Source organism: Dromaius novaehollandiae, chromosome 2, assembly GCF_036370855.1.
Source record: "Dromaius novaehollandiae isolate bDroNov1 chromosome 2, bDroNov1.hap1, whole genome shotgun sequence".
In the NCBI taxonomy this organism is placed as follows: domain Eukaryota; kingdom Metazoa; phylum Chordata; class Aves; order Casuariiformes; family Dromaiidae; genus Dromaius; species Dromaius novaehollandiae.
The window spans coordinates 8,119,967-8,147,500 of record NC_088099.1 but is presented as its reverse complement, the minus strand read 5'-3'; the positions used below and the strand labels follow the sequence as shown (position 1 = coordinate 8,147,500).

The 27,534-nt window shown below is 42.2% G+C and overlaps 1 protein-coding gene across 3 annotated transcripts in view; it reads right to left on the bottom strand.

The window, feature by feature from the left end:
* Positions 1-1,821: 1,821 nt before the first annotated feature.
* Positions 1,822-27,534, bottom strand: part of GALNT11 (polypeptide N-acetylgalactosaminyltransferase 11) — a 56,268-nt gene continuing 30,555 nt past the window's right edge. For all 3 annotated transcript variants that reach the window (XM_064505737.1, XM_026096946.2, XM_026096956.2), the window contains exons 6-12: positions 27,122-27,371; positions 24,081-24,198; positions 22,115-22,267; positions 19,178-19,396; positions 15,624-15,728; positions 4,888-5,025; positions 1,822-2,616 (exon numbers count right to left, since the gene is read on the bottom strand). In XM_064505737.1, coding sequence (XP_064361807.1) covers positions 2,485-2,616; positions 4,888-5,025; positions 15,624-15,728; positions 19,178-19,396; positions 22,115-22,267; positions 24,081-24,198; positions 27,122-27,371 — 1,115 coding nt within the window. In that variant the 3' untranslated portion in view covers positions 1,822-2,484. The remainder of the gene's footprint in view (positions 2,617-4,887; positions 5,026-15,623; positions 15,729-19,177; positions 19,397-22,114; positions 22,268-24,080; positions 24,199-27,121; positions 27,372-27,534) is intronic.

The window sequence follows — 27,534 nt, the reverse complement described above, 5'->3', positions numbered from 1 at the left end:
TACAATTCCTTCAAATGACAAGTCTCAAAATGTTACAGGTGGCTAATATGTACAGGGCTTAACATATATATATATATGTGAGATATATATATATATATATATATATTTATAGCAACAGTATGAGCAAGCCTATTTATTTAGCTATTATCTTCTTCATATTAAATAACAAGCCAGCTGCAATTCAGTGCTGCATCCACTTTATGTATTTGTCTATTATTGCAGGCTTCAAGACCATGTTATGGAGCAGTTTTTGACAGCAGCCTCCAACTTTCCCCACAGGGCAGCAAAAAAGGTCAAAAATCCTCTGCAGGGGGCAACAACTTCAGACAGTAAATAAAGCAGCCATCTGCTCTGCCTGTTTGAGGAGCAACTTGGGTTTGAGGCTTTTGAAACAGCCAACATAAAGGCCACAGGAAAAAAAGCCAGCAAGGCTGGCGCACATCCGACCTGACAGCCAAGGAAGATTTCCCAGCCCAGGGCAAAGCCCACCGAACAGCTGGGAGCAGCTGGGCCAGCAGCCCCGGCTGCTTCACGCCAGCACCTAGGAGCAGGCAGGATTAATCCGACAGGCCTAAAAGCAGCTGCAGCTCATCCTTCTCCTCCACGAGGACTGGAATTAATTCCATGCACAAAGCTCACAGAGGTGTCACCCCAAGGAAACGGGATTTGCATTCATCGTAAAGCCGCTCTAGAGCCCTTGGCACACTGCTCTGCTCCGTTTTGGCCACCCTTAGAGCCGCTGGGGCAAGCTGCAGCTATAGGGAACAGTGGAGGCTGCTGCGAGCAGCCGCAGGGTGAACCGGCGGCAGCCCCCAAGGCCAGACAGCACTGCCGCACTTCACCAGGTGTTGGGGAAACGATTTCCGGACACTGCGCTCCCTACAAGGGCCCGACTGCTTGGGAGGCGCATGGTACGGGCCTCAACCGACGGACAACCGCTGGAGAGGGCTGTGGTCGGTTCTAGAGACTTTCACTGGTAGGAAGGAGCTTGGCTGGTGTCTGATTACTCACATTATAATGCTTTCTCTGGAAGAACTTCCACTTCGGCCCATGGGTCTGGCTTACAGTAATTAAAGCCCCGCTTACCTTGCCGCTGCCTGCTCCTGTGACTCGCCACTGCCCCCCGCGCGGCAGGCGGCCAGGTGCCGAGCAGCAGCGAGGGGCTGCGCCGACCTGCTCATTTTCTTCTCCTGCACTTCCTCGCCCAGCCTGGCCGCCCTGGCAGGCTGCTAAAGGACCAAACGCAATTTGTCACCAGTCAATCTGTCCTCCCTGCAGGAAGACTCGGCTCTGTAATTACTCCAACATTACCGTTATTTGCCTCACGCTGCCAAAATGTCAGTAACTGGATGCCGCAGTATTTCTGCGGTTGGAAAACGCTCCTGCTGCCCAAGTGGAAGGGCAGGGCTGTGCCGGCGCTGCCAGCGCGGGGCTGCCTGCCCGCTTCCCAGGGAGGACAGGTCGCTCCTGCGTGGTAAACAAGGCCAGCGTTGCCAAGAAAAAATACAGTGGGTAAGACAATTCTTCTACAAATTGGGTAATACATTCTTCTACAGCAGCTTCCACACACTGGAGAGAGAGAGACTCAGGCAGGAAGTTAAAGTAGTGAAATAAATGAATCTGGGAAGGGAAACAGATAAGTGGAGAAGAAGAGAAAAGCTGTATCTGCCAAACCCTCCTGGAAGTGAGAGCAAGAGAAAGAACTGGCTGTGAACAAAAGGGAGTGAAAACAAGGAAAGACCCAAATTATGTGAGTGCTAGTTTGCATCAGTCTCTTTGTGCTTTCTGGGCTAATGGCTGCAGAGAAAAAGGCAATACTGATTAATAAAAAAATGGTATTTTATTTTAAATGTAGCTACTGTCATGAGTCATCAAAATAGACTTTGTAATAGTTACTTTGTTTTAAATACAAGGTGACAAATGACAGCTGAGAATTTAAACTACATGAAACATCCTAAAACTGGAAATTAACAGAACTAAACTTAAATATTACAAATGACAACTTCCAGAAGATAAAAGGGAATAAAAATATTTTCCAGATAAGGTAAAATAATTTGGCCAGTAAAATCATACTAAAAATGTAAATTAATGATACTGCACATGAAACACTTGAGGAGGACTCCTTTCTGTCACTGTCATTTAAAAGATCCACAGAGCTGAAATCTCACAATTTAGATTACATTGCTCTAATCATTTTTTCTTACTTAAAATCAGTTTGATAATCCAGGGAAATCCAAGAAACTGCAATTCTACATGTTGATTTTCTGTAGCGGGACGGCTGCATCTGACCAGGGACCAGCGACCAGGCGGACCTTCTCGTGCACACAGCCTTGGCAGCAGCCTATTTCTGAAGGGTGACCCGTGCAAAGGTCAGTGCCGGGTGTAGCAGCTAAGGGCTCCTCACAAAGCCCTCCAGAATCACTTGAAATCACGGCTGAAGGGTAATCAGGTCCGAACGCTTCTCAGAGCCGCATCCTTGCCGACTCAGCTCTCAAAATGCCACTGCTGAGGAAGGGACCCATCACAGATGGCCATGGTCACGTACCCTTTATGGCTAAGTGGATCTACCACCTTCATGCACTGCCCCACAGACACCTGGTAGAGGCGGTTGTTTTTCTGCAGGAGAGAGAGAAAGACGGGTGGGATTTATTTATTAAAACCTCTATTCTACTTAATTTTCAAACTGAAGCTGAAACTGCTGCTTAGGGTGCCCCTTCCTTAGGGATGACCATTCCAAAAACCTTTCTCCCAGGCCCTGACACACAAGACCCACAGCAGCAATAGTTAAAAACCAGAGTACAGCATGCCCCATAACCATGTTCAGAGTTTGAAACAAGGGTTCCCATGCCCTTAGAGGGGCTTAATTCATATTTTGTTTATACTGTAGTTTCTAAATGAGGTGGAAGGATGATCAAAACTGTTCCCCACGGCGCAGCGGTGAGGAAGCCCGCAAGGGTACCCTGTGGCACAGTGACCGCCGCTCTCCTGCATGGAGGGGGCAGGCGTGTGAGAACAGCCACGGAGGCCCCGACCTGGGCTCCGGGGCTCTGTTGACGGCCGTAAGCGGACAACCAGGGAAGCATGAAAACATGGCAAGAATATTATGATGCTCCCCCCCAAGTGCTCACCCCACCTCCAGCTATCATTAGCTCAGAAGATTGCTGGAGCTTGAGGCAGTCTGTGCTTTAGTAACCCCCTCCAGAGTGCTCCCCTGAGTATGTGGCCACTCTCCCGTAATTTTTTTTATACTCACAGCAGCCTTTAGCGAGGCGTTGTACAGCTCATGGCCTCGCCACACTACCAACCACCTCATTTTGAGCCTGCCCTCTATCGTCTTCATTTGACAATCTCATGTCTTGCACTACGAGACATAGCTTACAGTTGGCCTCTATCTACTTTCTCTATGCCACTGACTCTTACACATCTACCACAGTCCCCCTGCCCATACAAATCATCACTTTTCTAATCTAAAGGGTCCCAGACTACTCGCATATTCTTCACATGAAAGATATCCTACAGCTCGGATCTACCCTGCCACCCATTTCTGAACCATCTCCAGCCCTAATTTAGCCTGAAAGGAGCAGACCAGCATGCACAGCACACACAAACTAAGGTGGTATGATGCCATTTTTCTATTTTGGTCCCTATTTCTTTCCTAATAAATTCTGTTTGATCCGCTTTCTTTCGCTGTTGATCATCACTGCGCACCAATCAGACACCGGTACAGATACACCTGCCACAGGCCCAAGTGGCAATGGTCAGCTCAAAGCCCACGTTTCCTACCTGAAGCCTGATTGCCCACCAGCACATCTATCACCGAACATTTATACACATTGAATTTCTGCTGCAATTGTATTGTCCAGTCCTGTCTCAGGCTTGTCAATCTTTGCCCACTAATTCAAGCTGAAGAACCCTGAGCAATCCCCTATCACCAGCAACCTTCCTCAGCAACCTGCTCCCACCCCCTCTCTCAGCAGTGGGCTGTGTTGCTGCTGGATGCAGGCTGTGGCAGAGCTGCAAGGTGTCTCCAACTGTCAGACACACGTGTAACCCTGGGTCTGCCCTGTATCTGCTTCTTGAGGTCCCCGAACCTTCCTGGATTGCAGCAAGCTTCCTTATTTGAATCCACTTAGGAACCTGTGCTCCCAAGGAGCAGCACAGGAAGAACCCAGGACAGTATATACAGGGCTGTCCTGGAAGTACATGACTGTGCGACAGGCAATTTCCTTTCCTTTGTTCAACAATATTTCTATTACAGACTTGCTGCTGTACTGGAGGCATGTGAGGAGACAGCTTTTAAGTTAATACCAAGGAGTCATATTTCAGGTATATGCACCATCAGTTCAGTTTTGTGAAATCAGCCACTCCAGGCTCTAAGCCACTAACAAAGGAGATGCGACTGTACTGCAGAAGCAACTGCAAAAAACTCCTCTCAGTCCCCAGCGCTGCCCTGCGCTGCTTCAAGCGCTCAGCAGAAATAACCACAAGACTGCTCCTGCCTCCTATTCCTGCTAGCCCTGCAAGGCAACACAACACAGTGCTGTGAGCTGGATTTTGTTCTTTCTAGCACTTCCCTGCGAGCCACAGGTCTGTGGGTGGCTGTGTAAAAGGGACAAGAGTCTAGATGGGGCTGCAGAAACCTTCCTGCGTTGGAAAGGAAAAGGCCCAGGGAACATCTTGTTCAGGCTGCAATGCAGCCACCAAAGCTGTGCAACTCTGGTATGGGCGGCATCACCTGGGGGCTGGGACTGCTATGGTACAATCGGCTTAGTAAATCTGAGATTTCTTCATAATTAACCCTATCCCTGATGTCTTGTTAGTGTCACTGTCACTTATCAAGGTTTAAATACAAGAAATATGCTGCTACATGCCATCCACTCCACTTACCCCGAAAGTCCACTGTTGTGACCCACCAGACCCGTGGCATTTCATGAGACGCGGTGGATCAGATGAACGAGTTTCCGAAACATCCAAGCAAAGGAGATTATTTAAAATCAGCTCGTGGTCTTCATTGTAAACCCAGACCTGAAAGAGGAAAAGCATTTATCATGAAACTTCCAGGGTAGCTGCCTTACATCTTGTGTCCAGCCACAGAGCTGGCAATGTCACATCTGGATGTCAGAAATGTGCCTTGTAATGCTCATTGCCCCTCTGCTGCCTTTTCCCCAGCAACTGAAATGCAGCTGCAGCACTCTGCTGCCTTCCCAGCACTATCCCGTGCAGAGGCACCAGTAGGACAACCTGTTTTCCTGCTGTGTACTAGCATTTTTTCAAAGTTAGGCAGCACCCCCATATGTTCCTCCTGTCCAGACAGCTAGACAAGACACAACAGACGAGCAGAAGATCTCCAAGCAGGTGACCGGCCACTCTCTGAGCCAAGTCATTAAGCCAGGCAGTAAATCTCCTTATCCAAAGATGATCCTTTAGGCACGAAGGAAGGCTGGTGGATTGCCTCAGCTACATGCAGGAAGCCAGCACGGGGGCCAGCGGGGGAAGCTGGGCAGCAGCAGATGGCACAAGAGCTGTGTGGAAGCAGCTTGGCAGGCATGCAAAGCAAAAAGGCATCTCCGGTCTTCTTGGAAACTGCTGCATTTGGCCAGAAACATGTATGAATTTGCTTAATGTTGTGCTCTAGGGGCAGCTTGTGGATGCTGAATGATGAGGAACCAAAATCAGCTGTGCAAATTCCAGCACCAGGCAGCCTACTTTAGTCCCTGCACTGGTCCCAGGGTCCTACTCCTTAGAGCCAGTGGCAGAGACCCTTGCTCAGGTAGGAAATGATCTCTGATATCCAGATGCTATCAAAACTTTCCAGATCACTCTCTGGGGAGTGTGAGAAATTGCTGCTCTACCACCCTCACGCTGAAAGCTACATGTTTTACAGCTGACAGGTTACCTTCCCCTCTGTGTTCCCCAGCCAGGCTGCGTTTGCTAGTTGTGCCAGGGTTAAATGTCCGGGGGAGAGCAGCCCTCCCACTTTACACTCACTTTGTTTCAGGGCAACAGCTGACTAAATGAAAATGCCTTGACCTGGATCTCATCAGCCTACACAATATCCCAGAAGCCCACGTGGTGGTGGGAATCGAGCTCACATCTGAAGCCCCACCTCTCTCTGCAGTCTATCTATATGAAGCAAGAACACATCATTTACATTTGCAGCTATGAATATGTCATGTGACTTGTTTGGAGAGTTTCTCTGCTGTCACGCTGAAAACTACTGTCACCTCCCACAGAAAGCAAGGACACACTGAAGCTGTCAGTTTGTTCTCTCGCATGTGCTAACCCAGCACAAGCAGGTACTTGCATTGTTGGCGTAAAATGCTGTCGGGCACCGTCGGTTGCTGCGGTTCACACCCCTGTGCTGCTGGCACTCGCTGACCTGGCCTAAGCCTTGTCCTGGAGTGAGGCACACCTGCCGCACCCAAGGGTTCAAGAAACCTGGACCATCCATCCCATCTCAACTCAGGGGGCTGTTGGTCCCACCTCCCTCCCTCAGTGCCCTTCAGGCCAGCAAAGACTTGGGCCAAGAACAGTTAGGCAGAGGACCCTGGAGCTCTTACAACAAGACCCTAATCCTTGTGCCTGAAAGCAAAGAAATGGGTGTACCTTTGGTGCATGCACCTCAAAACCTCCTAGGTTACAGAAGGGTGGCAGCATGAAGAAAGTATATGGGAAAACTGGAACTCAGCAGTGAAAGGAAGATGCCTAGACCATCTAGCTAAATACCAAACATAACTTCTGCTATTCTGAACCCACAGTAAGGCTCCTACGTTTGCACAGCAACTGGATGTTGAACCTCTCTGGGTGCTGAACAGGTAAAGGTGCAGGTGGCCAGGTCCCTGGTTCTGCTGCTGCCCTCAGGCTGGCACATATGAGGAGTAGCTCCACGAGCCTGCCTTGCTCACCTCCATCAGCTCCCCTTCCTCTGCTTCTGCTGCTGTGAGTGACAGGGAATTGAGCCCCATGTAACTGTACCAGAAATAAAGACCTACAGGCGTGCTGAGCTCTTTGGTGTGTTCTTTCTTTTTGCACTGTAATGACTTCACACAGCTCAGTGCTGCAGTAACAGTGCCCTCTATGTGATTTTTTTTCCAGCAAGTCTGCGTGAGTTTTATACTCAAAGCCTAAAATATCAAACTACATGCAGTGAAGTCAGGCAAATTTAATTTGGGTGGGTTTTTTTGTTTGTTTTTTTGTTTTGTTTTTGTTTTAGTCTGGTGAACCTAAAATCAGCCTTCTGGAGGGAGCTGTGATTCAAGGCAGCACCTCAGCTGGAAGGCATGATTAAAAGGTAAACAGTTCACATAGTCACAGTGACTATTACAGTAATACAGTGAAGGACTCCCTCAAGGAATTGCAGGTATTACATTAAAATGTGTCCTAACCTTATGGGTTCTGTGTCTTCTAACATACCTTTTCACTGTAAACCTTGTCACGAAAAAGAAAGCAAGGAAAGATTAAAGAGGAGGAGAGAACGGAGAAATAACAATAATCTTCTGGCAACTCCTGCTATTAAAAGAAGAAAGACAGAGCAAAATTCAAACAGACAGAAATGATAATAATTGAGAATCAAGAATGCAGTGGCACAAGGGAGCAGACCCTTAATCAAAAGCTGAGTAATGGGCTGCTGGGAGAAGAACACACATTGGTTAACATCCAGTGCAATCCTCCAGAAAGGCCTATAGAAGCCAGCCAAAATTAATTTCAAGCTAGTTATATGTTTGGGGTGGAAAAGTAAGGAGAGAGAGAGAAATAAGCCCCACACTTGAGACACTTTAGTTCCAAATTCATAATAGAATATCAGTATGGAAGTGCAGATCAGTAACAGATTTGAGCATAGGGAAAGAGAAGTCACCAGTGTGGCCGATGCGTTTTTTGGGTTGTTATTTTTTTTTTTTTAAAGATTATGTAACTGCAAGCCTTTGCATACCTTGAAATTTATTAAGTATTTTCTTTCCCTGCCTCCACAGGCTGGAAGGATGATGTTTAGCTCTCATGGTTACAGGGTGACTGGAGTGGAAACCCAGTTCACACAGAAAACTGCAGTAGAGGAAGGAAACCTCACCTGTAATAGAGCACCTGACTTACAGGGAAAGTCTTCTGCTCCCATTTTGTCAGTGACTTCCTTGGGTTCAGGCTCAAGCCCAATAGCAAAGCTTCGCCTACAACCAGTAAAGTGTCTGCCTGGGCTGTATACCTCATGTCTAAATCATGGCTGGTTTTATCCTCCTACATGTTTTCTACAAAAATGCTATCAAGCTTTCTGGACAAGAAGCAACAGGCAAGGTGCTTCTGTGGCCTGCACCCACCCCCAAACCCCCGGAAGATTTCAGTTTTTAAAAATGTAAGTGTGCCTAGCTCCCACCACAGAGGAAACACATGTTTAACCAAGTCCTCCAGAGAGACATGCTAATTACTGACCTGCTTCACTCTCTACAGGCCTAAGGAGGGGAAAAAAATTAAAAAAATAATAAAAAAAAAATCACTGCCCATTTTCAAGGAAGTCAAATAAAAAAAAAAAAAACACTGGGATCCACTGAGAGTGTAATTAATTGCTTATAATTTCAGACAGAACCTAAACAGCAGATATTATGAAAAACCCTCTAATGGAAGTTCACTGAATTTATGTGAAATGTACTATTTGTTGAATGCTGCACGATTGACATCTTTCCAGTAGCTCTTTTCCCCTGCCTCCCAGCCCAGGGACCAGGACAGGAGGAAAGGTGGGAGGAGCTCTTCAGTGTTGGGGAGCAGCAGCCCCCTAAGCTGCCAACTAACCCCCTTCTGCGGTCCTACTGATGCTCCCCAGCACCAAGAGACCTTCCCTCAGGGAAAGTATTTCAGTTGTGGTAGTGCTTGGCAGACCTCATACCTTACTAAGATCCACAAGCTAGTGATTTTGCGTACTCTGCCTGTTGGGTGCAATCTGAGATGAGCAACAGCTCATAGAAAGGAAGAGACACCCACTACCCACAAGCACCAGTCACAGAATACGCACATCCACCTCTCTCCACTGCAGCTGAAAGGAACCGAGCCAACATCCTCCACTGCTCCCCGCTGAAAAATCAGTCGCTCTCAAACACCCTAGTGGGGGGACTTGAGCGTGTTTGGACTTAGAAGGAAGGACTTAACATTCACTCAGCCAGGAAAGGAAAAAAAAATAATAATAATTTCCAGCTGTTTCACTTGAAATGAAAGACTTGCCCAAGCATCCCATCCATCAGGGTCAACGCCTTCACCTTCAGTTACAGGGGCCAGAAGGGTCCTGTTCTCGTCACGGCTCAGTCACCTGCAGCGCAGTAGCTGATGCCCGCACCACAGGCAGGGAAAGCGTGGAAGTGGGATCTGGGGCAAACGCTCTCGCTGCTTGAGCAAAGATTGCATGTGCATATATCCCTCTGGTCACCTAGAGACACACACGGCCCTTGCTTGAGCAGATCTTGCAGACAAAATAAATGGGAGGAAGGCCAGAGTACGAAAGGCAGGCTTTGCTGCAAAAATGGGAAGCACCCAGTGGCACAGAGCCAGGCACCTAAGGAGCGATGTCCCTCCAGCATCACCCCTTTTTCACCCAAGTGCTGCTTATGAAGACCTGAATTTTGAATTTTGACCCCTCAAGGGGTAGTTCACACTATTGCAGATTTAAGACTGAAGTTTCCCCTAAGGCTTCTAGGATGTTACCTGTGCCCTAATTACACTTAAACAATCATCCAGCCTTCTTCTGGACTGATTGCTAAGACAACTCCACACTCTCCATGTGTACATATATGTAGGTACAAAACAGGTCTCCTGCATTATATCATCATATACAGCCTAATGCAGTCTGTGATGACAACTGTTATACTGCTGTCCTTGCAAGGAGTTTCACCTTGCTGGGTGTTAATGGGTTTTCTTGCGCTCTCCCATCTTACTAATATTTGTATTTCTTAGCTGTGGTTACAGGTTGCCACTGGTGGTAACTAATGTATGCTATCCTCTCCCTCCATAAACCCCCATATGTCATGGATCCCTCTCCATTTTACTATAATAAAAAGATCCTGGACTATCTTATGATTTTTTTTTTAAATAATGAAATTATTGCCACAGTGTGATCAGTTAATGTAAATGAACAAGAGCTACCCAAGCTACTTCAGAGAAAATTCAAGTGAGGAGAGGGCTCAAATGTTACCTCATCCTCTAGGATGGTGGTCAATACTGTCATTTCCTTTTGCAAAGATGGAGTTAACTATATGAGACTTTGGGTCGAGTATCAATATAGACATCTGTATTAATATAAAAAATAACTCCCAACCTAGACAAAAAAAATCTAAGAATCTGTAGTAGGTAGAAGAGGGAAGCCCATTGTTTCTAGGGAATAAATACTTCAAAATTATATGCAATAAAACAGAAAGCATCAGCCTACCCTCTGGTTTTCAGAGTGCAGTACAGTGTAGTAAAACGGATGGCTAGCCAACTGGCACAGCTTCATGCATATACACTCCTATTTTGTCTGCAGATTGCATTAGCAATAGAGGAATGCATTGAAAAGCTTCACTCCAAAAAATATAAGACAGTAACTGCTGGAAAAACAGCCCTTAGAGTGAAAGAAAATCACTGCCATGAACCATGTTGACAGGAGAAGCATTCCAGTACTTTGATCAGTGACAATCCACTGCTTAGATTGGCACTATTGCTTCATAGTGTCAGAGGGAGTTTTTAAAAGCCAAAAACTCAGCTTAAGAGCACAAAGAAGCCACCTCAGCACCAAGGAAGAGCTCTGCCTAGCTATTTGCATCATCACAGCTAGTTGCACATACTGCAGTTCCTGTTATTATGGACAGCAATGACATCACAGCATCAAATGACTTTTGTGAAAGTCACCAGAAACAGCAACGCTTGGTGCTTTATAAACATTATTTTAAGCTATTTTATCCAGGAAACCCGATGTTCACCTGAAGGTCGTTCTAAAGCATGTACACGTTCCCAGTTTTACATTTCAGCAAATGTGTTCCTGACATTTTGCAGAATGGACAAATTCTTTGTTAGGGAGACTGCGGAAGTGTGCTGCTCAAACCGCTGATGAAACTAAAGCAGCAAGCCAGTATCACAACCTGCTCTTCTCCACACTCACTCTAGACATGTGTTGTATCAAGAAAGCAAACTTTTATCCATGATCCAAAGATAGAAGGAGAAAGACCTCACAGAGAAATGCAGTGATTTAGTGAGTACAGCCTTCTACAAACTGTTCAAGAGCATGAGTCTAAAGTACTTGTGTAGCACTTTATAAATCCAAACAAGTGTTAACATCGCTTTTCTGAAATTCCCTGATCAAATCAATTATCTTTTAAAGTCATATTCAGCAGAGTACAGATGCACATGCTTAGACACCTGACCATCAACACCTGGAATGGCAACAGTCACATGATTAAAGCTTAACATATTGCTAAGTAGATGAAAGCTTAAATTATTCAGATGAAGCAAACACACAGAGGAGAGGTTATAAGAAACACAATCCAGAAAGTAAAGCTTAAAAAAGGTCAACTTGGTGCACTTGAAAACAAACAGTAGGAAAAAATGCACATAGCACAGTAGATTTTAAGAGGGGACTTTTAGGAAAAAAAAACTTGGCTTTAGGCATTTAGGTCAGGAGGATGACAAGCATGCATCAGATATACATTACAAATACAATTTTCTTTTAGCTGCTAGGTCACAAACACTCCCACTAATTTGTCTTGTTTTGGCCATTCTACTTAATGCCAAAGCCTTCTTTGATGTTCTTTTCCAAGTTAGTTGGTGGCTACTTCTATTTCTTTTCCTTTCTGGCAGTATCTAGTGCAAAGTCTGCTTCAGGATCCTTGCCTCCTGATCACCACCTCATTAACCCTTGGTATGGCATTTTTGGCTAGAATCTATACCACTTGATTTTTTTACTTCTGCATTTCAGACATCTCCAACCTTACATGCTCTTTCAAAGTCCTTTAATGTTTTCCATCGTTCTTCAACACACAGGTTTTGTGGTGTGCACCATCTTCAGCATTCTCAGCCTTGCTTCCAGAAAGAGCTCAGATATCCTGCTGACTTCAGGAAAGACAGCGCTTGCTTTGACAATCCTGGAAGTTCCTTCACACAACCACTCTTCAAGTAAAAAACTTCTCATTCCATGTTGGTCTTCTGCTTGCAAAATTCACATTCAACTTCTCTGCTTCTTAGCTTTTGTTACTTCAGACTTCTTTGCACTGACCTTTGTTCTACTAGATCACATCACCTCTCCTACTCATGCCATTTCCAACTACAAAATTTTCATTATTTATTCCAAAAGTTGTGTTCAGTTCCCAGTATTATCCCAGACTACTGAGTATTTCTGCTATGGCTATAAAATATGTTCTAATACGCATTAACATAACTTAGAGGAAGACCCTTATCTTAGAATATTTTCTAGATATATCACCTGTGAGAACCACTTCTCTTTTACATTTTCTTACTACAGAGAAAAAAAAAAAAACCACACCCCTGTAATGCCACTCTTAAGTTCTAGAAAATGGGTTCCTTTAACTTTGCTTAAGGATGATCAAAGTCAAATTGAGTTATTACGCATATTGATGATACAACTGCAAAGTTCCATAACATGTATTATTTCTTTAAATCAAGGAGTTAAGTGAAAATTCAGCTCCTCTTTGCAGCCATGAAAGACAGAAAACAAAGCAAGCCTAAACTAAAGGTAAAGCAGACTTGCTTGTAAGGCCAGTCTCATGACTTCAGTAAGTCTGTTGTGTTTTTTTCCCCTCTGATAACAGGTACAGTAAGTTAGCACTTTGGAGGTTAGCTCTCATGTCTAGAAATTGCCAGTATTACACAGAAGATCATTTTTCAGTCCAAAGAACTACAATTAATAAGAGTCTCAAGAAAGCCAAACTTTGTTTTCCCAGCTTTTGCACGTCTTCCAGGTAGACTGCATCTTACTCCTTACTGAACAGTAGTTTTTCAAGAGAAGATGCTATTTATTCACAAAGCAAAGGTAGCCTGGAACGAGATAAACAGTGATAACTTATTCCGATTCCTCAAAGAAAAATTAACAGGCTTCAAATGAAATCATCACCGAGTGGCATCACATTTTTTTCAACAGAAAGCACAGCTAAATTTTGGTACTCATTGCCACAGGATGCCAAAAACTTACATTGGCTCAAAATATAGTTAAACACCCATGAAAAAGCAAAATTCAAAGGCTGTTATTCACAAAAATTCCAATTTTGGCTCAGAAGGAAAAAAAAAAAAGAGACAGAAAAGTCACAAAAATACTCCTTGCAAGTTTACTTCCTTGAGCTGTCATCCAGCATAACTACATCTGCACTGTTTGTATTGCTCGCTTAGCCTTCTGCTACTGGGCATCCTCAGGACAGCACACTGGGGTACCTGCCTTTGACCTGACCCAACACAGCCTTTCTTGTTAGGCTAACAGTGTAGGACAGATGGTACAAAAATTAGCTGAAAAGACAAACAGATTGGATATTACCAGAAATGGCAACTAAAGGCATTTAATAACTTGGAAAGTTTCTCCCTATTTTTATAGGCAGAAACTATTAAGTGTCATCTTTCTTTACATTGTTCTCATGCATCTTCAGCAAGATTGTTCAAGAGGATCTGAAAGGAAACAGGCTGAAGTATATTCTCAGGATTTATTAGGAGAGCAAAGTCTAATGGCAGAAAACTATATACTGTTGGTTAAATGTACTTGGTTGGAGAAGAAAAACAATAAAAGAAGATAGCACAGCCAGTTTTCTATGAGACTGGTTGCTGCTTCCTACTACTAAACCAGATTCATCAGAAAGGGAGCCAGAGATCAACAATCTGAGCATTAATCAGTCTTTCTCGACACCAAAAGGCTAACTGGAATTTGTCTGTGGGAGTAAAGTAGAAGGTTCCGATAAGGGGGAGAAACAACAGACTTCCTCCAACCACATAGTGGTTCACCATTAGAAATATCACAGAAGGAGAGGAAGAGAAACAGTGACTGTGAGGACCCATCTGTTCTTACTGTGGACATCATCCACAGAAAACAGTTTCCGCTTCTTCAACTCAGACTGAATGGCTCAGAAAGCAGTTTAGCACCTTTGGCACTGTAAGTGTGAAATCTCTGGTGCCAACCGCTACATTTACATAGTCAGTAAGACTTGCTGACTTTCTTACAGCTTATGGAAAGAGAACATATTCGAAAACCTCAATTGCCCTTCCCATTCCAGCTTAAATCCAACCATCTTTAAAACAGAAGACCTACAGTTTGGTCACTCAGTATCCCCAAGGCAGCCTGAGCACAGGGATGTATTTATTGATGGGTTCAGTGTGACAGCTAGAGAGCACGTGTCTAGGGCCACACCACATTCACCCAGACACTGCCTAATGCCCCTCACACGTGCTCTCTCTCTCTCATAGCCAACTGGTGAGCCCACAGCTAAGAGCAAAGTCCCATTAATTCACAAAGTGTACAACCTTTTGTTTGGGGCTGTTATAAATATTGTGCTTCTACTGCTTCAGTCCTTAAGAAAATTAGTCTCTCTCATACAAAGTCATTACTAGAAATATTAACAAAGATCCAGTTTAAAGATTAATCACTTAACTTCACATCCACATCATTAGTTCTTTTTGTTGTCACTTATCATTTCTATTGAGGTCCATTTTTAAATCCTCAGACTGTAAACTCTACCACTCATCTCAGCTAATAATTCTCCACATAGCATAATATCAAGTGCTTTCATTGACTGACTGCTGCAGTTTTGTTGCCCTGAAAACTGCTGCCCATTTCATAAAACACCAAGTTAGCCTAGCACAACCCACCTGTGGTAAAGCAATGCTGCATTACATTGCATGCTCCATTTACTTAGTGCCTTTGACTACTTTTCTCCTTAGAAAAGATCCTAGTTTCAGACTTTGGTCCCAAGGACTCCTAAATCATAATGCTCTCAATGTAGTTCTTAGCTAGCTAAAGAAGTTAAAGGCATTACGATCTCTCTACCTTGAAGATGATTTTTCTCAGTCCTAAGTTTCTGTTGCCTGGAAAAATGGAAGTGGAATAGCAAAGGCTTTTCAGGAATACAAAAACTCATTAGATCTTTCACATCCATCCCCAGTTAAACACCACATTAGCAATTCACTCGCAGCCAAAGAACCTTCTAAATTTCTTAGAACTCCTTCTGTCTAGTGGAAAGAACAAATCACTCATTCATCCCAAACCACAAGCCACTACAACAGCAGATAAACACAGTGGCACACTACACAAGGAAGAGTGGGCCAAGAAAAGGCCACCCTGAGTCCCAACATGAAGAATTGACTGGAGGCACTTCTACAGAGCCTGAAGTGTCAATCAGTAGGTTATGAACTCATCAGAAGCTACCTGCAGCAGCTTTCAACCAAATATAGAGGCTCAGCCCATAAAGACAGGAGATTATAATAACCAACACTCAGCACTAGTAGGTACAGAGTCCTAAGCTCCGCAGTTTCCTTGGCCAGCCTTGCAGTTTGAAGAACAGTCTGAAATCAGCCTCCTTGGACCAAAATGAGATGTTATGCTAAGGTATTTTGCCAGCAGGAAAACATATTAGAAATCTGCAATATGTGCACCACTGTTCAGTACCATTAGGAAGAAAATATACCTGGTTTTGATCATTGTAGTCACATTCACGAACCACCACCAGTCCTCCTTTCTGACTCGGGTGTCCCTGGGCGACCAAGCATTTATTGGTTTGAAGGTGATACAACTGTGAAAGGAAAACAGAGTTTGATGGATACAGTAAACAGACATATCAGAGGGAACATATGGTAATGCTATTGGAAGCTCTAGAACTCAATGTACTCACAGAAAAAATCCCATAACAAAAAAGAAACCCTCATTCCCTTTTAAAATACCATTTTGTTTTTCACATAATTTGGAGAAAAGCCAGTATTAAATAATTCCATTTTGCTTTCTAACTACACCAAGATTTCTCTCTTAATGGTACAAATACAATACACACAATATGACAGTTTGGCCTGTGTACTCTGAGCCAGGTTTCTTTCATTTCTGCCCTTTGCAGAAGTCTAAGGTCACAGGTACTCACTCGCTAGCTCAAGAAATTAAACTGTATTGCATAAACTACATTTACTACAATTAACCTTAAACATGGCATTCCCCTCCCACAGCCCCTCTTCATGAAGTAGGACAACTTCTTTGGGGAAGGAGGAGAAAGGAGGTGCTTAAATACAAATATCTTAACATCATAAATAACATTTTGCGACTTGATTTTTCAAGAGCATTTACATAACTGAAAAACCATACTTACCAGCTATGTTATTTTAATTACAGATCAGAGAAGAAGGGAGAACTGTATACACCCAAACGCTCATTCCAGTTCAAATGAACTGCTTGCCCTGACCTAGAGTAATGAATGTGGTGGTGACGCTTGGCAGGAGGGAATAGATTCAAGTCAGGCCCATACTGCCGATGCAGAGTGGGAAGCATCTACCACCAAAGCAAACAAGGAGGTTCCTAGAAGGTTAACAGCATCTCTCCTTGTCTGGGCAATAAAGCCCCTCTAAAAGTCACCTAAGAGATTATCTGTAGAGCCTGAAGATTTGTTTGTCTTGTTCTAACAGTCCAGAATCATTAAGATGTTGATGTACGTAATCCCAGAGAATTACCCAGCATGCCAACACACCTTTATTCTGGGTTCAAATTGGTTTCTGTATTACCTACATACACGTGCCTTGAACTGGTGGCCAAGAGAATGCTTCTTTTTAACCCAATTTCCACCACCACCACCACCCCCCTTCATGTGCTGGGGAACAGCTATTTAGGCAACAAATCCTGCCTGCACCCCAAGCACTGTACTGCAGGCTGCAGAAGGTGCGTGTGGAGGCAGGCAGGCACGCCGGCCACGGCCACAACTCTGCCGCTTCCTTCTCAGCAGGGAAGAGCCCAGGTGCAGGGGAGCGCATATGCCACTGGGTATGGGCACGCGCAGGAGGTGGCAGGGCTCCACATGTGGCATCTGTATTAAAAATAATTGTTTCCAATTTGGAGCCAGAGAGAAAAAACTATTTTTTGTTCTCCTGAACTCGTAGCTGGGCTGACTGCTTTGCTAATTTTATTATGAACACACAGTTGCCTTGACCTTTGTATTGATTCTGCAGGGCTTTAGAAACCAAAAGGCACTTCCAATAATATGTTAGAAGGAAAGAAATAACTACGCCATCACAGGATAACAAAAATTAGAGAGTACATATCAAATACCATTCCTCTCTAAGTACCATTCCTGGCAATAGCTGTCCCAAGACACCATGTGCTTCCTCAAGTGCACCATGTTTCTCCTATTCCCTATACACATCTAAAACAAATTACACAAAACCTCCTAAGCAACATTTCCTTGCACCCCAGAGATTTGTAGGCGCAATCTCATTTACATCATAACTCTCTCAACACTAGGCTTTCAAATCATACAGCTACATGAGTTTTACATAATTTGTCCTTGTTTTTATTGACCATGATGATCAACATTTGATAACACTACTAAGAACTGTCACAATTTGTGATCATTACAGCTCTTCCCAGCTGTCAAACTACCATTTTATCTCCGGCCCAATTAGTTTTTGAGAATAAGCTGGGATTTGGAGTGATTCATTTTGAATTCTGAGAAGTTTGGCACATAATGGTGACATTGGCTGATCATTCTGTTCCTTATAGGCATCTGGAACTAGTTTATATAATCATCAGAGCCAAAGCTCTCACACAATGCTGGGTATAATGCTCAAACCCTGGAGAACCAGGCCGAGGAACTGCATTTTTCTGTGTCTTGCCTCCCTCCTTTTAAAGGATTCACAATCTTAAAAAAAAAAAAAGAAAAGAAAAATCATCAACACATGAGAAGTCATCATTAGGAAGGCTTCTCCTTTTTGTGGTTGCTGAGATGACTGGATCCCTCAGGAGCTTCTCCCCACATCAACATTTCTTTAGCTAAAACTCTGCCTGAATGAAAGCAGAAAGTCACTGAATTTCGGGGCAGGGCGGGGGGGGGGGGGGATGTCAGCCTAGAGGAATGCCTGGATCTGCTCATTATATCTGTTGTATTCAGGGAAACTATTCATGTCTGCCCCAATGAGTAACTTCTTAATTGTATCCCAGCCCAGTTCTAACATATTGTGCAAAGTCTGGGTTCCCAGACAGCTGCTTCCAAGCAAAAATCTGATTCTGTCCATAGGTTCTACGAGAGCTCAGGGCCTCCAACCTGAATCTACTTGCAGGACCAGCAACTGTCAGATTCTGCAGACGGTATTACGCTGCCCTCGTCATGGGGGGTACCTACATTCAGGGCTTAGTGGTTCCAGTTACTGAGTTAGGCTGGACTCTTTTGTTATCCGTAATCTCTGTGCACATGAAATAGTTCAAAGGTCTTCTCTTTCACAAAGGAAACACTGACAAAGTTCTCTCAGCTTTGGAATTAGCCATGATTTTTGGGAAGCATTTAAAAAAAAAAAAAAAAAAAAAAAAAACACCACTTATACCAGGCAAATTTAGCACTGGAGAAAACAGATGCACCTCTGGTTTTGCCTACGTACAAATCCATAAATATAGAAGTCAGAGTCAAAGGGTGAATCTTTGTCTAGATTTTCTTTGTGAACACATGTAAAAATATGTTTCCCCACTTCCACTCTGGGGATGGGGGCAGGGGGAAGACATTTTTTTGTTCGTTATCTGGGAACTGAGAATAAAAAAAATTCATTATCAGTCTCAGATGCAAATGTTCATCTTTGCAGAAAACTGTCCAGTAAAAGAAATGAGTTTGGAAGCTAATCGCATTGTTCTCTTATCATAAACCAACAGTGTATGAAAACTGCAGGCCACTTCTCTCTATTCAAAATCCAGCTACAGAACCAACAGCCCAGAGAAAAAACACCCTAAAGACTTCAAAACTTCAACTCAGAGCCTAGAGGTAAAAGACCTCACTGAATACTATCTAGTCTGAAGACAACCTGAAATACAGATTAGAGTCAGATTGATTTACTTTGTCTAAAGACACAAAATTAGTTATTTTCAAAACAAAATCAGTTGCAATACTAAAACTTTATGCTCTATGGAAGTGCATTATTTTATGCATTATTAAACAAATCTTGAGATTCTTTCGGAAAGATAATTCACAAGACAGACTTCTGTATTTTTAAGAAAGTTTCTTACCCTTCCACGCTGGATTATTTTTGGTCGCTTTTGCACTCTATTAATAAAAACCGGCTGCTGAGCTTTGGCATTGGGGCCAGATATTTGCATCTCAGGATAGATATTGTTTAAGTACCACTTAAATGACTTGCAGTTCAATCTTTTTCTCAATTCTACACGGTCAGTGATATTTCCGTAGTTCCTGGTCCTTAGCTCAGGTCTCAAAGCAAAATACTGCTCCTGTATTTAATAGAAACAGAAAGGAGAGGGGAATGTCAGACTACTTGTTTCCAACTTTTTCCCTATTTGCAGAATCCCCAAAGCTTTGTTTACAGTAGGTAAGCTTTTAGAAATTTAGAAATAACCTACAGAACTTGATTAATCTTATCACCCACAGAAAACTGCATTCTGTATTATTTCTAAAACCCACTTTTAGGAGCAACTAGTACAGCTCATCTAGTAAACATTAATCTCATTTTGCTAGTGATTTAAATCATTAAGTCTGAAAAGTTACTCTGAAACTATCATGAAATTCCAGGGTCTATTTTGCTGCAAGAAAAGGGGATTTACTTTGCCTAACTCTGGTCTAGTCTGCTGCTGAGCTAGTTCTCCTAGACTGCTTCTCTGATCACAACACTTTTCAGCCATGATTCTGCCGACCTATTTCAGATGCTAACTTGAGGAAGAAACTTGAAGACACTTCTGTTAGTAAGTTTGATTGTCCAGTTGATTGTTTTTTGTTAAGTATATTTTTTCTTCACCCACAATTACCAGCCTTCGTACTAGGACAAAGGGATCATATATAAGAATAGCCTTATAAGTGGGACTGTCTTGACAACTTCAGTGGGACCATATATTTATTCCCATGGGAATAAATAGGACCTTCACCAGGGCTGCATGTGAAGCTGAGTTTTTTCCCCCCCTACTCATTTGCATCATCTCCAGAAAGGCTCCTACAAACAACATTATTTTTTCATGTTTTAATTTATGATTGTACCCTGAATCGTACCTGATCAGGCAAGGATGAACCAAGATTCTGGCTGAATCTTAGCTTCACCTCAACTCTAACAGACACAGCAGGGACAAATGGAAAAACACAAGTATAAAATGCAACCGGCTGAAACTAGAAGAAAAATCCCCTTGTAGATTCTCAAATTTAGTTATATTTATGGGGCTCATAGAAAAAGCATTTTATTTGTGCGTTAACTAATTTACTAGGCATTATGTAGAATTCAACTGTCAGGGCACTAAGCTGTGGTATTTTGTTGACTGAATCTGTACTAGGAAAGTAGGAATTTATTAACAATGTTCTGACAATTTTCAATTACCTAGTGTCATCTCACACTCAGTGTCATACTCCAGTGACACAGTGTCATCTCAAGACAGATTACACGTCTGTCCTTGCTGAGTCTTCGAGCATTTAGATGAGTGATGCATTACTGCTATTTTAATAATGAAGGAAATGGAAACATTACATACAGTGGAATGCTGGACAATTCCAGGCAAGTTTGGAAATAGACTAGAAACACAATATCAGAAACTGCTCTGCTACAAAAAACAGCTCTGCTACTTCAATTGATTCTTTTCTAGTTAAAGTTCAAATTTTAGAATCCTCACTTTTTCGCATTATTTCAATTGTATGCATGAACTTACACATTTTCATAACTGTCAAAGCAAAAAGTGAACTTTGCTGTTTCCTTTCCATCAGGCAGTTTTATTTATTAAATACTGCCATTTGTTCTTTGATGCAGAACAGGCCCTCTAAGTCTCATCTTTGTGCTATTTATCATACAATCACTTCAGTAAATGATACCCATTTGGCACTAATATTTGAGTTACATTTGTAAGAGTAAAAATATCTCCAGACCTGCCTTCCATCCATACATCTGTGATAATGATAGACTCTGGCAGCTATCAGGGAATTAGATTAGAAACAGCTGGAAAAGGTCAGAGCACAAAACTGATAAGAGACCACTAGAATCAGCAGTTTAAGTTTTTATTGGACAAAGCAGTATTAGTTGGAAATGATAACAAAGAATCAATTCCAACCTTCAGAGAAAGTCATCATTAATCACAAAACAACTGTGCCCAGACACCAATAATGGGAAAATGTTAGATCAAATCTACAAATGCATTATAAAGATGGAGAATGGAGATAAATTTAATGATCCCTAATAGGTTCCTCAAACTGAGGGAACATCAAGATAAAGGATGGGTTTCAAAACACAAACCTCTAAGAAACGTAAAGTCAGCAATATATATAAATTGCATTTATATGTATTGCAATTGCATTTATATAAATTGCAAATTTATATAAATATAAATTGCAGGGACTAAAGGACCTGGCTACAAAGCAAACCCTGCGGTCTCACAAGGCAAAATGACCTGAAGTATCACAGAGATCAGGGCTTCACAAAAACTGGTGAAAGACCTAATCTACACTTAAAAACATCAGTACCAAGGTCTGAAGACGGAAAGAATACTGCTACCCATGAATGCAAAAGTCAATCCCCATTGACCTGCCATGGCTAGACAGACTCCAAGAATCAGATTGCTAACTAAAACAAAACAAAAAATAAAAACCCCCATCTCACTGACATGGAACCTGAAGGCACACAGCCATATAAGGCTGCCATGTAATATCGATTTGGACATGCAACAATGCAGCGCTTACAAGAAGCTCATTCATCATATTTTACTTCATGAGAAAGGCACAAATCGGAATCTCCTGAAGGCATCAGGAGCAAAAATGAAGGCAGGAGCAACAGGGAGTAAACTTGAGCACTCAGAAGATACACCACAGTCCTACAGAACTTAGAAATTTACACCAGGACAAACATTAGGAAATCAGAATACAGAAGCAAGCTCCTATTAGGAATGACAGCAGACATCGTCATAAAACAATCCTTTGACAAACAAGTCAGTTAACTTCATTTGTGGCCTGGAAACGTCTCTTACCTTATATTCATCCATCCATACATGTGCCAGCCTCAGAGAGTTATGAGCCATAGTGTCCTGTCCCCCTGGTGAGCCATAGGGGCGTCTTTTACGGAAAATGTGTCCCACCCTGGAGCAGGGGATGATCAGAAGTCTACCCCCACACATCCAGATCTGTCCATACAAAAGCAGAACATACCTCATTGTACGGTATACTGACAAGGCTCACTACCTCCTCCCCTTCTTCAAGAGATACTTAGGTAGGTTTATGCATGATGACGGGATTAGATGTCAGCACTGTTGTCCTACATGCCATGCTTTCTGACAAGTGAAATTATTAGATTTTCAAGTTAGAAAAGACCATTTTGGTCATATCATCAGACCTTCCACATAACATACATCATGCCTTTCACAATACACAAATACGGTATTATTCTAATGTCTTATGCTCTAACAATCTATTAGAAGACACTGAAATAGGTGGCCTGGGATTCAGCTTGCAGATGAAGATACCTAAACTTATTTGCCTACAGGAGAGTTACATGTCTACACTTCCAAGACAGATAATGAAATCAGTCAATACCACCAATGGAGCCTGGAGAGATTTTCAACTAAGTATGATTACCTATTTTACACGGTTGTTTGTCTCTGTTGACTATATGGGAACTCAGAAATATTGCTCACATTCTGACACTACATTTAGGTGTCTTAATCAAGCTCTACTGCATCCCAAATTGTTTCATTTATATTTTACTTCCATTGACTACTTTTTATGTTTTTCTTTTCAAACTTCAGCATCCAAAAAATTAAAATCATTGGACCTTTGTTGGATTAACATGTTCTCTGATTTCAAAAAGGAAGCCCTCTCACACAAGCAGTTAATAACCAAGTCACTCTTAAACTTCCTCCTGGATAAGATAAATAGACTGAACTTCTTAACAATGCTCTCCGAAGGAGGTAGGGCTTCCAGACCTTATAAGCTCTCTGAATACAGTCCAATTTTTCAAAGCCCTTATCATCAAAGTTTGGTGTATTACATAGTAACGACAAGAATTTCTCCATTTCTACTCCCTGCTCTCCTATTCATACATCTAACAATTACACTTTCTTACTGAAAATTTGGAAATTTTACTATTCACTACATACTCCTTTAAAGTCACTTTAATTTATGAAGCCCCTATTTTTGATCTCTATTCTTGATATCTCTAATGACACAATTAGACAACAGATTTCTCTGAAAAACATTTAACTGCAACTTTTAACCCTCTTTTGCATATTTGTCAATGATGCGCATCTCATTTTTGGGCAGACTTGTCAAACCTATTGATGAATCAACTTTACAAAACTGAAGATGTAAACATGACCTTCAACATGAAAAATTTTGCTTTTCTTTCAGGGGAGTGACAGTGAAGAAGAGAAAAATATAGCAATCTCAATGGAATATCACTTTAAAATCACCTGATAACCATTTTCTCATTATTTTTCCATCCAAGTTGACTCTTTTACATGCTTCTTCTCAATCTACTTATCAAAAATTACATTTCCAAGCCCTCCAGAGGCTGCAGGATCTGGAATGCCCTCAAGAAACATTATAAACTTTCTCATAGTCATTGCTGCTGTGAGCCATATGTTCACCTTTTAACTGGCTTGTGAAATTCATTAGACAATTCTCATCGGCTCAGTACAGAAGTTTACATGACTAGCATTCCCTGTGCTTCTTTATATGCATATGAAATGCCAGCCAAACAAAGAGAAACCACAAACTTAACTATGCAGCTCAAAATTCCCTTAAATCTTCCTGTTTATAAACTTAACTTGAAGATTATTGTAAAGGGTGTTACTGTGCGCTGAAGACATCCTTTCTGGGGATAGAAGTGCCAGTTTCTGTGTGCAAATACCTATTCCCTTGCTAAAGAATCTGTACACAGGGAAGTGAAGAAGCCAGACACTGAGGTTCGTACTCCGATACACATAAAAGCTAGATTACCCGAAACGATATTTCCAGGTTTTCTCCTCCCCAGATGTCCATGCCACTATCATACTGTCCAAGTTCATTGAAGTACTCACGATCCATAGCAAACAGGCCTCCAGCCATAGTAGGTGACCTAAAAAGAAACATTGAAAAAAGTTCTCACTTTAAAACACTGATCTTAGCTGAATCTGCTAGTTCTAAAGCTTACATTTAGACCTACAGAAGAAAGTTTCTATTTTCAAAAGCAGATCTGCAAGTGGTATTTGTGATCTTTCCTTATTCCATCACCTATAAAGCCTATTTTTTTGAATAAAAGAAAAACTGATTAGAATTGAGGAAGAAGGATGAGCCAGGTAAGGGAAACAAAGTGGCTGTCTCTTTTTACTCCAAAAAAAAGTAAAAACCTGTGCAAGTTTGGAGTCCTTCAAGTTTTCTACAGTGAAATTTAGACAGTTCCTTTCATTGGCTTCTGACAAAGAGAGATCTAATTTCCCCTACAGCTAGGAACAAACTAAAAAGAAATGTACCTTTGGGTGTGTGGGGGGAAACAGGAGTGCTCTAACTTGGATTGCACAACACCAATGCAAGTTTATCATCACATCACTAGGATCAGTAGTCTGTACCTGGTTCTTCAGAACCAACAGAAGTAATCTTCTCACCTAATCGGTTACTTAGACGAAGATGTATAGACACACCGCTTATTTTACCTAGCAATTCTATGGAAATGTGTAGACTTGCACACGATAAAATGTTCTTCCCTCTTACAGGTGCAAATTATACAGTCTGGGCCTGACCCAACTGGGGGAAAGAGTAGAATCCAGAGTACACATTACTTCCCAAATTAAATTAGATCAGGTAGTAATTCCCTAGTTATTTGAAACGAGGTCCAGATTTAAACTAAATAAGCCAGGAAGGCAAGAGAAATGCCACTATCTCATAGGTTAAATTTAAATACCAGGAACAGCATTGTTTCATCACTGATGAAATCATCAGTTTATTCAAAACTTATTTACAGTTCTTGTATTTGCATCTCTTCTCTTTGAGGTTCCCCAGTTTTTTGTCTTGCCTGTACATTACTAGAGTGGTGCTGTATTTTGTAGAAATCTGTATACGATCTCCATTTTACAACTCATGCACTAAATTGCTCTTGGATCACCAAAACTCTCACTTAATCAGAAAGTTGTAGTATGGGGATGCCCTACAAGATTATAGAAGGGAATAAAAACACTTCATAAACATGACATACAATAGTGGCTGTGAACAGGCATTTTCTCATTGTTAGTAAAAAGTTGTGATTAAGCTAAGCCTAAATCTGGATTTCCTTGCTTGATCCCACACAGTTTTCTACTGCAGTTTCTACTGTCACCTTAAAATCCGGGTTGAAAGATTACTCTGTTTTTTCCAGACCTGACACCAAAACATTTCATTTTGAAGGTCTCTAGATCATTAAAAAGTAGAACTTTCCATGTGATGGAAAGCCATTCTCAAAGGTTAAACAGCAAACTAGGTTTTGTTTTGAAGCAGGCAGAGAGCTCTAAGCAGGAAAGCCACTCTCAAACTCAGAAAATTTAATCATCTTAAATGATGAAACTCTCATAAAGTTCTCTGGGTTTTCCAGTTTTTCCAAGTGAGTTGAAGGACGGCAACAGCAGTGTTGATTACAGAGAGAACTAATCCTCTAGCATGCCTCAGATTAACCCTGACAAAAGCTCTTAACAGAATACGGATTTTAAGATTTTCTATGCTGTTTCCCCCCACAGATTTCCCCGGTCTGTCCTTTCCTTCTGACTTCAGAAATGGCCACAGTGACACTTTCCAAACAGACTGACAAGCCAGTCAAACTGTTAAGTAACTTAAGAGGTTTCCTGGCTCCTCAGAGCAAATCCTGTGATGGACAGATGGGGAAAGACTAACTGCAGAGCTGTCAGACCACGGCAGAGAGAATTAAAAGAAAAAAGATATGAGAGCACCTAGTTTCTGATTCACTTTGCAAATCTGATAAAAGCACCACACTCTGCAAGAAGTCAGTCTGTCCTGAAGTAGTAAAGTTCTTTCATTTTACAGAACCTGAATTCTGTACCGAGATGGAGACCTGCAACTAGAAGCAGCACAATCAGCTCCTTCCCGTTGCTCTACCAGCATTAGCCTTTCTCGTGAAGGGTTTCCACAGTGGGACAACTTCTGTCCTTGTGTCTGAACTGTATGCGCTTGCTAATGAAGGTGTCTACTGGCATCATCTTATAGCAGGGTTACATGTCCAGTAGGAAGACAACGTTGCCAGCTCTGTATGAGTCAGACAGCTGTCAACGGATAAAAGATTAAGGAAGGTGCTTTCAAGTCCTAGTGTTAAGTTTTATCGAGACTCTTCTTTCAGAATAACTCTCTCAAGCAATTCAGACCACAAAAACAGCAAGGACAGGCTTCCAACAGCCTGACAGTTTCAGGCATTTGCCACATTGTGCAAAGACACAGTTAAAGATGGTTTCCACATCCATGTGTGTTCAGTTAGGAAGCTTTATGACAAAATAAATGCTTTTCTGAGAAAGAATAATATAAACAAAATCAAAAAGAAGTTGACAGAAATTATTAAATGCTCTGATAGTCCCTCCCATCAGCTATGAAACCACCACAAAAATGTTCTTCCAAACTAGCAATTCACTAGCATTTCATCATAGAAATTTTAGAGACTATATTAGAGGGATATGCAGGCTATCGGTAGAGCAAATACAGTTATCAAAAATAATCATTATTTAGCCAAACATTAACAGACTGGAAACAGAAATGCACATCAATGCACAGTTCAAAAATGAAATTATTGGACTGATTTAGTGCAGAGTAACATAAGCTCTTTAAGTCTTCTATCTTCAGCAAAAGATGGCAAAAGATGCTGTAGTGTAAGCATTCGCTAAAGTGTGTTTTCTTGACCTAATAATACAGACATAGTTAAGCCAAGATTAAACACTGGAAATTAAACTGAAGCTTAAGAAATGTTCCTGATCAACTGTATGTTATACAAAGCTGACCGACTGCTTCGCGCCACACGGGAGGAACCTTACTTGATCGGAGCCGTGGCTCCCTCGGGTCCTTCCAATTCCGACAAAGGAACAAGGTCCCATTTAAAGTGCAGGCCCCAGTTAAAGCCTCCACGCACCACTGGGGAAGAGCTGTAGGTAAGCGTGTCAGCGCTGATTATGTCAATCACAGGGCACACCACAGTCCTGCGATCTTCTCTGATTGGTGTCAACAAAGGTTGCAACCACATCTCGTTCACCTCGCAGTGACTGTCCAGGAAAACCAGCACTTTTCCTAAGCAGGCCAAAGCACACAAGATGCAAAGATCGGTGGTAACATGAAATGCACAGAAACACACACACATTTGCATCGCCAGCAGAGTATTGACAGTGTCCTCACCATGCTGCGCAACAGAAGGGAAACACCATCTGCACTCAGAAGAGCTGACAAACCAGAG